Source organism: Dreissena polymorpha, chromosome 15, assembly GCF_020536995.1.
Source record: "Dreissena polymorpha isolate Duluth1 chromosome 15, UMN_Dpol_1.0, whole genome shotgun sequence".
NCBI classification, from domain to species: Eukaryota; Metazoa; Mollusca; class Bivalvia; order Myida; family Dreissenidae; genus Dreissena; species Dreissena polymorpha.
The window spans coordinates 1,520,967-1,533,454 of NC_068369.1; the positions used below are offsets into that span (position 1 = coordinate 1,520,967).

The following is a 12,488-nucleotide window of genomic DNA, read 5'->3' on the forward strand; positions in this document are numbered from 1 at the left end:
AACCACTCAAAATGTGCAGCTCCATGAGATACACATGCATGCCAAATATCAAGTTGCTATGTTCAATATTTCAAAAGTTATTGCAAAACTTTTATGTAAGGTTAAAGTTTTTTGTTGTTTTTTTTACCTTTGACCTTGAAGAATAACCTTGACCTTGACCTTTTACCACTCAAAATGTGCAGCTCTATGAGATACACATGCATGCCAAATATCAAGTTGCTATGTTCAATATTTCAAAAGTTATTGCAAAACTTTAATGTAAGGTTCAAGTTTTGACGACAGAATGACGGAATGACAGACAGACAGGTCTTTTGATCTGGGGGCATAAAAACATTGAGGTGTCCAATAATAACATTTTTTTGTACTTGTTGTGCAACCAAGACCACTGCTTAAAAAGATGGCCCATATAATAATTCTAGCAATATGTATTTGTGTGGGAATGAGAAATGGACAAAGCAAATATTACAAAATGTTGCCCAGATGCTTTCCCTTGCCAATTAATAAGCCAGGCAAGTTGCTGTCTTTCCAACTAACTACCTGTAGTGTGCATAATGGTTAAAAGCAGAGGATTTATTAGACCCTCACTTTGAGAAAATGGGGCTCAATGCATTTGGGTTAAGTGTCTTCCCAGATAAGCCTGCGGAAACCAAGGTCAACACTTTCTGCCTAGACTGGGTTTTTGTTTAGAAGGACTACCTTTTTAACGAAAAATTCAATTAAAACAGAAATGGTTGTCACTGATTAGCCTGTGCAGTCTGAACAGGTGACAATACTGTATGTAGAAGAACACCTGATCAATTTGAAACCCATAAAGGGTAAATGAGTCATACAACCCCACCCTACTGATTGCATACCAGGTGTAGCATTTATTATGAACAACAAAAGGACTACTGATAACACTTGACCAATGCAATACATCATTTGTTAAAACCAAAAGGTCTTACAGTCTTCCATGAACATATTCTGATATATTTTGCCCTTAAAAGACAATTACGGACTTTGTTTAAATTTTTTTTTTGGTATAAAAATCTGCTTGTAGATCTTTAAAAATAAACCTCTGTACTTCTAAGTAAGGTTATTATATGACAATTATCGCATGCAGCAATATATGCTTAGAATGTATGCAATATCATCACTGGAATTTTAGCCATAAGATTTTAAAGTAAACAAAGATGGATAGAAGATTTGCAGCATTTGAAAACAAGCTGGGGAAAGATAGCATTCCAATTTTTCAGGGAACTTTCAAATATGAGCCTCGTTCCAGGAAAATGGGGCTTAATGCATTCCAGGAAAACAGGTCATAATGCATGTGGGAAAAGTGTTGTTCCAGATTAGCCTGTGCAGTTCACTTAGAAGAGAGTTCCTATATTAAAATAATATTATAAAAACGTTAAGTGTATTCCATGATTTGCGTGTGTACACTGAACAGACTAATCAGGGACAACACTTTCCAACATGCATTAGCCCTGTTTTCAGGGACCTTGGCTCATATATTGTTATCAATTATCAAATATAAACCAATACAATTTACTCAAAGTTTGGTTAAAAAATGATTCTGATAAAAACAAGAGGGCCTGAAAGGCCCAAAGTTGCTCACCTGAGATAACAAGATATTATTGGGACAAATCTTCTGTACAAGTGTCATGAAGATTGGAAAATAAATGTGGCCTCTAGAGTGTTAACAAGGTTTTACTCTAGCCATATAAGGAAAAATGCCCCGTCCCTTGGCGGCCATGTTATTCAAGCAAACGTTACCATTTTCGAACTCATCCAAGATATCATTAAGATAAATCTTCTGACCATATTTCATCAAGATTGGACAATAAATGTGGCCTCTAGAGTGTTAACAAGGTTTCACTATAGCCATATAATAGAAAAATGCCCCACCCCTGGCGGCCATGTTTTTTTTTCAACCAAACGGCATCATTTTCAAACTTGTCCAAGATATTATTGGGATGAATCTTCTGACCAAGTTTCATTAAGATTGGACAATAAATGTGGCCTCTAGAGTGTAAACAAGATTTTACTATAGCCATATATAGCCATATAAGGAAAAATGCCCCGCTCCTTGGCAGCCATGTTTTTCAAGAAAAGGTTACCATTTTTGAACTCATCAAAGATATAAATGGGACAAATCTTCTTAGCAAGTTTCATGATCGGAAAATAAATGTGGCCTCTAGAGTGTTAACAAGGTTTTACTATAGCCATATAAGGAAAAATGCCCCGCCCCCTGGCGGCCATGTTTTTCAACCAACCGGCATCATTTTAAAACTCATCCAAGATATTATTGGGATTAATCTTCTGACCAAGTTTTATGAAGATCAGACAATAAGTGTGGCCTCTAGAGTGTTAACAAGATTTTACTATTGCCACATATAGCCATATTAGGAAAAATGCCCTGCCCCTTGGCAGCCATGTTTTTCAAGCAAACATAACCATTTTCGAACTTATCCAAGATATTATTGACACCAATCTTCTGACTAAATTTCATGAAGATTGGACAATAAATGTTGCCTCTAGAGAGTGAATAAGGCAAATGTTGACGTCGCACAACGGACACCGCACGACGGACAACGCACGACGGACAAAAGGCGATCACAAAAGCTCACCATGAGCACGTTGTGCTCAGGTGAGCTAAAAAACATGCATAAGGGTAAGACATTTAAGCTGTCAGAAGATACAGACAAAAGGTATTTTCTTTTGAAATGGCAAATGTTGTAGAGCAACTTCTAAAAATTGCAAGAATTTTTGAAACCAATATCTTGAATTTTATGAAGAGCAAAGCAATTAAAGCAAGCTGCAAATTGAAAACTCACATTTTCTGAAGGGATGTTCTATAAGCCAACAGGGATAAAATATTGATAAAAACATTCCAAATGCACTTGGCTAGACAAGCGTTATGCACTTGGGCAACATTTTCTGTGGTACTAAGTCTTGTGTTTACAAGATGTGCGTGAATTCGAACAGAAAAAACAAACAAGGCGTCACCATAGTGCGTTAAATTGTGCAAACCAGACCTAATTAAACATTAATTTTCAGGACATTTAAAGCATTTTTAGTAATTTAAAGGTGAAACAAAATTATTCACAACCAAATTACAAGAAAAAGAATTTTATTAAAATAAAAAAAATGTACTTGTATGTCCCACTGGATCGAGGCAATGTAACCCATGCCAAGCAAAACACAAGCTGTACCACTAAGATGTTTTTAAAAGGAGCCAGTCTCTGGGAAACCGGGCTTAATGCATGTGGGTCAAGTATTATCCCAGATTAGCAGTCTGCACAGTCTAACCTAGGTCGACACTTTCCATCTAGTCTGCATTTCTGTTAAGAAAGACTTCCTTAAAACGAACAATGCCACACAGGGTAAAATGTCTTCTCTGATTAGCCTGTTTTGACAGCACAAGTTACTCTGGGACATTATGCCATGCATTGAGCCAGGTTGTCTCAGAGGGCAACTCAAACCAATGAACTGTAATTGAAGCAATGTATCTAGGCATCAAAATCACTCCACAATTAGCCATTCCACCGTTACCTTCATTCGCTGTATAAATAATAAGATACAAAAATAAAGCTATTATATTTATGTATATTTTACACATTTAAATTCAATAACACCAGGAGAGAGGTGCATAAATAAATTGGTTAAATATTGCACAGAATTCAGAATGGTAACAATATAAAAACATGTAAAAACACAAAATAACAAGCAGGTGCAGACTGCTCATCTATTTTTCTTTCTAAAGGTGAAGGGACCTATCTCAATACTTCAATCACAAAGGAGGGAGGGGTGGGGTGGAGAGGGGTGTATGGTGTGGGTGTGTGGTCATTTATTACATTATCATAAATAAAGAAGTTATGGCAATTTTAGCAAAATTTAATAATTTGACCTTGAGAGTCAAGGTCATTCAAAGGTCAAGGTAAAATTCAACTTGCCAGGTACAGTATCCTCATGATAGCATGAAAGCATGTGAAGTTAAAAAGCAATAGCCTTGATACTTTAGAAGTAAAGTGGATCTTAACACAAAATTTAACCATATATTCAAAGTTACTAAGTCAAAAAAGGGCAATAATTCCGTCAAAATGACAACCAGAGTTATGCAACTTTGTTCTGTACTGTCCCCTTATGATAGTTTGCTAGTGTTCCAAGTATGAAAGCAATATCTATGATACTTTAGGAGTAAAGTGGACCAAAACACAAAACTTAACCAAATTTTCAATTTTCTAAGTATAAAGGGCCCATAATTCCGTCCAATGCCATTCAGAATAACATAACTTTGCCTGCACAGTCCCCTTATGATAGTTAGTAAGTATTGCAAGTATGAAAGCAATAGCTTTGATACTTTAGGAATAAAGTGGACCTAACCACAAAATTAACCAAATTTTCGATTTTCTAAGTATAAAAAGGGCACATAATCATGTCAAAATGCCAGTCAGAGTTACATAACTTTGCCTGCACAGTCCCCTTATGATAGTTAGTAAGTGTTGCAAGTATGAAAGCAATAGCTTTGATACGTAAGGAATAAAATGGACCTAAACACAAAACTTAACCAAATTTTCAATTCTCTTAGTATAAAAAGGGCACATAATTCTGTCAAAATGCACGCCAGAGTTATCTAACTTTGCCTGCCCAGTCCCCTCATGATAGCAAGTAAGTGTACCAAGTTTAAATGCAATAGCCTTGATACTTTTTGAGAAAAGTGGACCTACACACAAAACTTAACCGGAAGCCGACGCCGATGCCAAGGTGATGACAATAGCTCATATATTTTTTTTCAAAAAAAAGATGAGCTAAAAATGGCAAATTTTTCAGTAATAACAATTTTGGATGATTGTTTTTAGATATCTGTCCAAACTTCAGTTATATCTTGAAAACAATTGGGTGCAGCCTTAAGAAACAGCAATTTATGTCTATCAACTATAAACAGATTTGCAAGTTTGCTTAACTATGATGCATCTATATGATACTAATAAACATCAAAGATGTGAATGATTAACAAAGCTGCAGTATAAGTTTATAAATCTAAAAAAATATAATATCCTGTAACATTATTACATTAAAATAATGAAACACACTATTTTTTTCAGTCGTTGGGAGTTTCCCATTCACTATCCCATCCCCCTATATGTATACCAATCATATAGACACAACGGTGTTAAATCAGTATGGAAAGTAAAGCTTCTTGATTACCTTGAGTTCGTCTTGCAGACGTTTGATGGCGTTGACATCAGTGCCTATGGGCTCGTGCATCTCGAGTTCGTCTGAGGCTCGATCGATGCTTGTCCTCATTCTACGCAGGTTGTCAGTCACCCCTTCCAGTGCGCCGTAGATGGTCTGTACCTCTTGTAGACGTTCTTCACTCTTCTCACGCAGTTTCTCCTGCTGGTTACGCAGCTGGTCAAGCTGCAAAAATTAAAGCAAAAACAGCTGAGAAAACTGGGCTTAATGCATGTGCGTAAAGTGTCGTCCCAGATTAGCCTGTACAGTCTGCACAGGCTAATCAGGGACAACACTTTCCGCTATTATGGTATTTTTAATTTCAAGGAAGTCCCTCCTTACCGAAAATCAAGTTTAGGCGGAAAGTGTCATCCCTTATTATTAGCCTGTGCTAAAATTAATGACTTTGTGTTTTTGTATTATTTTTCAAACCAAAAATGAAGTATTTGGCCAGTAAATTTACAACCAATTTTTATAAGAACATGTAGTAGATACTTATTACTAGATTCAATATAAACATGTGTGTGTTCATTATCAGACACCATAAACTGCCTTATTCTTATACTCTTTAGACTAAAATATCCTATGATATGTAGTGTAACCCACCTGAGCTTTAAGACCGCCAGATGGTGTGACATAACCGTCTGCCTTCAGGGAGTCATACTGAGACTCAAGGTCATCCAGCATGTTGTCAAGGTCATTGACCTTTGAAATGAACTCCTGAAAATGATATTGAATATTAAAGATCCCACCTGGATGCAAGCTTGAAAGATGTCACTAGAATTATGCTCAATGGAGCTGGTATTGTCAACATAATAAAAGTCACTTAATGAATAAAAAAACAACACTTTTATATTTAATCATCATTCTCATATCATTTTTGGTTTATACATTATTACTTTTACTACATTCCATTACTTAAATGATCAGTGTTATTGTTTTATTAGATATATTATCATTCTTCGTTCTTATACAGATAATCTGGAATGCACAACAAGAACAATTATGGTTGTCGCCTCTCAGTTCTACAAGTTTATAGTTACAACCCTAGGAACTCTTACCTCAGTCTCCCGTTTCTGTCTCTGTAGAATGGTTTCCTCACGCCCTATTGGACCCAGGTTCTTTAGACTGGTATCCAGCTCAGAGACATCACTGTTGGCCCTCTGTATGGCATTCTGTTACAACATGGTCACAAATGTGTACACAAGATTTTCATCCATCAGCATAGATCTAATGTTCAATACAATATTATGGCCTGTCTTTGAGTAGACATATTAGTTGCAATGAAACATTTTAGATAAATATGGTCAGCCCAAAGAACATATTAATGTTATAATGAACAGCAGACATGGAGCTCTGATATTACATCAATCATGTTTTTATGTATTCTTTTCTACTTTTGAACTCACATACTGATTGGTATATTGACTATAAAAAAGTTAGAAACTAGAGCTTTACCCCAACACTTCTTTGTAAGCTATGTTCAAAGGCAGATAACTAAGGAATGTTTGAATCAACAGGGATGACATATGAGCTTCTTCAACACCAACAAACCGACCACCTGAAATATCCTATCCCTGTGTGGGGGTATAACACAATTATTATAAAAGTTAAAGTGGTACAATCTGACCTGGAACTGATCCACAATCTGTGTTCCCGCCTCCATGTCGTGTAGGAGCTCTGCGATCTGATGCTGCAGATAGGCTTGACGTTGCTTAGCAGCCTCTACCTTCCCAGCAGGCACTGTGCCATCTGCATCCTCCATGTTGACAAGGAGACCATCCAGGTAGTCCAGCTGAGAGTCCAGTGCAGAGGCTGCAGCCTTCATGGCCTGCAATTTTATATGATTATATATTCTATACTTATTAATCTCATATTCTAATGAAATACTTTATTTTTAATTTTTATTTCATTTAAATCACATTAAATTTTTAAAGGAACACTGCATATTCTAATTCACCAGCTATAACATATTCCAAGAATATGGTTTATTGGCTTTGGGAGAATGCCATATGTTTCCAGTGAAGCTCCAGACCAGCTTGCCCTGGCTGGTCACACAGGCTGGTAAAGTGCTTGGCTGTTCGTTATAAAGTCAGGCAATAAGAAATATGACATATAATAAGACTCACAATCTTCAACAAAAGCAATAAGTCTCACTCTAAACTGGGCTCAATTCATTAGGGACAACACCATTAATTTAAATGGTATTTTTTACTTAAAGGAAGTCTTTTCTCAGCCAAAATCCAGATAAAGCAGAAAGTTTTGTTTCTGAGTAGCCTTCATGCATTAAGCCAGGTTTTCCCAAAGCAAGGCTCAACCACTGTACCTTGATCTTGTCCTTGTTGAGGGGGTCCTTGGCCGAGGATCCCAGCTTGTTGTGAGCGTCCAGCCTCTCCTCGAGGTCCTGTAGAGACTGCTGCAGGCTCACACTGCAGTCCTCAAACTCTGTCAGCCTGCTACTCAGCTCCTCTAGGCCTTGCACACGCTCACTCAGACCTGGAAACAAGGTCCACATAATCTTGCTTACTTATTCAGAGTGTAGAGACCATTGGGCGGTTGAGGTAGGGACACTCACTCAGTCATACACTCACGAAGTCATACACTCACACAGGCATAACTTTTACAATCAACAAAATATGGCAATGTTATGACTGAGACGGGAATTTTCGGACAGACATTTGTTAATTTGCAAAGACTAACAGTGTGATATCTGCTGCCTTCTTTGAAATGTTGGTATAACAATACAAAATAAATATTACTTAGGTAAGAAAATGTACAATAAAGAAACAACTTACTTGTAGTTGAAATACATATAAAATCCAAAAGAACAATAACACATTATTTTTATTTCCCCATTACTAAAAAAACCCTTTCTAAATGTAAACTACACACAAGAGTTCTATTTCCCACCCACCTTCATTGAGATTCTCCCATCTCTGGTTCATGTCCTCCAGACGGACCCTGATAGGCCCCTTATCACTGTCAACAGTCTCCATAAGGGACTGCCCCTCCTGGTTTAGCAGCTCGTGGTCATACACCAGCCTGCGCATGTCCCCTTCAAGCGCCTTTGCTTCTTTCAGTTTGCGAGCAATCGAAGTCTGTTCAGCATCATCAGGAGTCAAGCCGTCAAGTTTTCCTTCGCTGAGTTGTAACCATAGCAACATCTTGTCCAACTGCGCCTGGAAGTTCTGAGTGTGCTTGGTGCTGGCTTCGAGTTGTTCGTCCCTTTGGTTAGCGGCTTCTTTCAGTGCCTCCCATTTTGCCTCTATGGTTTTAGACGTTTCAAGAAGGGCTTTGATTTCAGGAGAGGAGGTGTCTCCGAATTGTCTGACTTGTTCCTGTAGGGCTTTGATTTCTGGAGTTAAGTTGTTCAGATTTTGTAGCATGTCCTGAAAAAGTTTCAATATTTCTGATGATAGAGTGTGGAGGTTGTATACAGTGTTCTAAAGAAAATATTCTGTGTATAGTTTAAATAATTGTCTTAGATAAAAATAAGTTTTATTCAAATATTGTTAATGTTAAAGACTAACTTCCCTCAAAGTTAAAATAGCAGACACATTTAATATTTTCAATTGCTGATGGTAATGAATGAAAAAACAAGAGATGTGTTTGCCCGAAACACAATGCCCCTACTGCGCCGCTTTGATAGATTTTTTTTACCTTTGACCTTGAAGGATGACCTTGACTTGACCTTTCACCACTCAAAATGTGCAGCTCCATGAGATACACATGCATGCCAAATATCAAGTTGCTATGTGAAGGGACATAGAAGTTATGAGCATTTTCCAAAACCTAAACGCGAAACCTCAACGCAAAGTGTGACAGAAAGCCGGACAGACGGACGGTCCGATCACTATATGCCCTCCTTCGGGGGTATAAAATACTAAAATAAGGGTTTCTGAAATTATGAGCCATACTTAAATTTTAACAAGAGATGTGTTTGTCAGAAACTCAATGTCCCCTACTGCGCTGCTTTGAAGCCATATATCTGACCTTTGACATTGAAGGATGACCTTAACCTTTCACCACTCAAATGTGAAGCTCCGTGACATACGCATGCATGCCAAATATCAAGCTGCTATCTTCAATCTTGCAAAAGTTATAGGCGATGTTAAAGTTTACCGACGGACGCACAGTCTGACGGACTCGCTGACAGTTCAACTGCTTTATGCCACCCTACCGGGGGCATAAAAATGAGTTAATTGTTATATCAAAATAAATGACGCAAATACTACTGAAAATTTCGACCCATAATGAGCCACATTGCCTGAAAAAGGTCACAGGATACATGCGACCAGTTTTACATATCTCCAGACTGGTCTGCACAATATTCGCAGTCTCCTTAGCAGATATTATGACTCCTTATGAAAATATATGATTGCAGGGGCATATTGGAGCTACACTGCTCGGAGATGTTCTAAGGCCCATGTTTATAAAACACCGCTAAACAATCGTACACTTCTTCCTTGATTACACTTGTTTCAATTCAGTCCCATTTCATACACAACACATTGAGTGAGGCATACCTTATTTTTCTGCACCTGAACTTTCAAGGTTTCTGGATCACCGGAGACTGGTTCATTCTTAGCGGCCTTCTGCTCCAGGTCTCCAAGCAACGCCACCAGGTCCTGACAAGAGGCACGCAGTTTGGCCCCTTGCTCGCTCACCTTAGAGAGGTCATTACTTCTTGTCTGTAGCTTCCGCTCAGCTTCAAACATAGGTTTCTCAATGCTGGCAATCTTGTTCTTGATCTCAAACTTGGTGTTGGCATCTTTTGTGTTGTCAGCCAGTTTTTTGGCGATTTCCTTTGCCTGGTCGAGTATCGGAACATGTTTCTTACGCTCAGACTCTAATTCCTGTAAATGAATACAAATATTGAATGACAAACACATTTGTTAAGAATATTACTTATAAAGGAACACAAAAATGTCTTAATATTTGATATAATAAAACTTTGTTTAATGATCTTATTTATTTGAATCATGAAGCAACAGTTACTGCTTTGATCTTGATGTGGATACAACATGGACTGACATTCAAATATTCACATAGATCTACATATGGAAATCTTCAATGATATTTTAAGTCATGTTCATTTACACGGTCAAAAGCACTATCCTTAACATAAAATGGCAAGGTGCAGTAAATATTTTATAAATCAAACAATCTAATCCGATATGGATTTAAATAAAATGTTCCGAAAAACTATTGAATATTTCTTTTAACATGACAACACTGCCCCACAAATTTATAAATTCAAACAGACAAACAAATATCTCACATGAATTTCCTTCAGATGTTCCTTATGCTTCTCAGGGCTGGATGCTACTGGTGGCAGCTGGTCCAGCGTGGTCATGTAATCACCGAGCCATGCCGTGAGGTACTGAAGTGTGTCGCTGAAGTTCTGACTCAACTCCTCGACAGAGTTCAGACTGCTCTCCCTTTCCCGCAACTTGTCCCCCAGCTTCTCCCAGCTCTTGCTGATCACAGTCATCTTCTCGCTGATGTGGGCCGCGTCCTGGGAGTCCGGGACGCACTTGTCGTGCACCGCGTTGCCTGACTGGATGAACTTGTCATACAACGGCTCCTGGCCTTTCATCTCCTCTTGCAGGACCTGAAACAGGAAAACGGGAATTAATTTATGCGAGTTTTGGGAAGACTGGGCTTAATGCATGTGCGTAAAGTGTTGTCCCAGTTTTGCGTGCACAAGCCAAGTTTTCCCAAAACGAGGCTAAATTAATATTCAACACAGGCTAATTAGGGACGACACTGTTCATTTTTATGGAATCATTTGTTAAAAGGAGGTCTCTCTTACAATTTTTTTAATATATGCGTAAAGTGTTGTCCCTGATTAGCCTGTGCAGATCACATCCTAATCTGAGCAAACGCCTTATGCACATTCATAAAGCACAGTTTTTAAAGAAAGAGGGTTAATTAATAGAAAAGACATCAGAAAATAAGCATTTTTTAAATAATTATATATATATATTATATAATATATACATAAACACCATGTATACAGTGGTCAATCTTCATTGGGAACAAAGCAAACTTAAGAGAAATCTTAAAAACATATATTGTTTTATTATGCTTCTCCCCACCTTGACTTGTTCTGTCTCCTTTCAATCAAAATGTATAATAATGTATGAGAATTCTTAACAATTTCTTCTAAGCCCATTGCCAACACCATGACTTGCAAATGTCATAGCGGTCTAGTGGACATGGGATTGCCTAGCAATCAGGAAGGTACCATGTCCAACCCTCCAACCCCCAAATTTGGGAGCATTGTCAAGGTTATTCCTTTAGACCAAACATTCAGGTTCTAACGTCATAATGTCTAAATAAGCCTTCAGCGTTTAATGCAATCAGGCTAAAATTAATAGGTTTAAACTAAATACCTTGACTTGTTCAAGTTGGTTCTTTATCATAGAAGGCTCTGTAGCCACCGGGCCCAGGACAGCGACCATCTTGTCTTTCTGGGCAATCCACTTCTGAAGATGCACACCCGCGTCCTTGTATGTACGTAGGTCGGAAACAATGTCCTCCAGAAGCTTGCGTTGTTGCTCGGAAGCCACTTTCACTCCCAGCCATTTGTCATCTGTAAAATATTTTAACATATTTATAATATTTTCAAAATGTGGAAACTCTTAGTCGATACTTGAGACACATCAAAAGCCAATTCTTACTTTACTTTAAATCCTCCTTTTTTAAGTTGATTTCTAAAAATCTTTTAACAATAGTCAATTCATAAATTATAGAAATAAATTTTTACATTAATTTACCAAATTCATTTAAATATCTATGCTTTTAAGTCCTCCAATTTAGAGCTCTATTGCAATAACAAGAGTTCCGCGGTCGGAGATGACCGCATTGAAGCCGGATTTTTTATCTAAATGACAGGAAAGTACCTTTCGTGTTTTTGTCAATGCAATACTTAAATTACTGAAATATTGTTCAAAGGTCAAAATGAAATGTAAGTACTTTTCAAGGCATGAGCAAACCTTGTGTTATGTTTTGAATGCATGCATATACATGAACAACAATAACATTTAAGGTCACAAATATGAACTTGAATTGACAATTAGGAAAGTTTGATCTCAATTTTTTTATTAGCAAATTAGTAACATATTGTTTGAAGTTTCCATCAGTTTGACCAGTGGTCATCTTCTAGTACTGGCCAATCTTTATTTCAAGTTTGAAGACTCTAGGTACAAGCATACCAAAGTTATAACATGAAATAAGAACTTTAACATTTTTACATTCAAGATCAC

At 37.5% G+C, this 12,488-nt stretch overlaps 1 protein-coding gene across 1 annotated transcript in view; it reads right to left on the reverse strand.

Annotated features, from left to right (window-relative positions):
- LOC127860768 (microtubule-actin cross-linking factor 1, isoforms 1/2/3/4/5-like) overlaps positions 1-12,488 on the reverse strand; it is a 258,995-nt gene that overhangs the window by 59,419 nt on the left and 187,088 nt on the right. Inside the window, 10 exon segments of the mRNA XM_052399044.1 lie at positions 2,817-2,834; positions 5,191-5,403; positions 5,824-5,937; positions 6,279-6,392; positions 6,848-7,048; positions 7,544-7,713; positions 8,132-8,606; positions 9,744-10,073; positions 10,499-10,831; positions 11,616-11,815. Coding sequence (XP_052255004.1) covers positions 2,817-2,834; positions 5,191-5,403; positions 5,824-5,937; positions 6,279-6,392; positions 6,848-7,048; positions 7,544-7,713; positions 8,132-8,606; positions 9,744-10,073; positions 10,499-10,831; positions 11,616-11,815 — 2,168 coding nt within the window.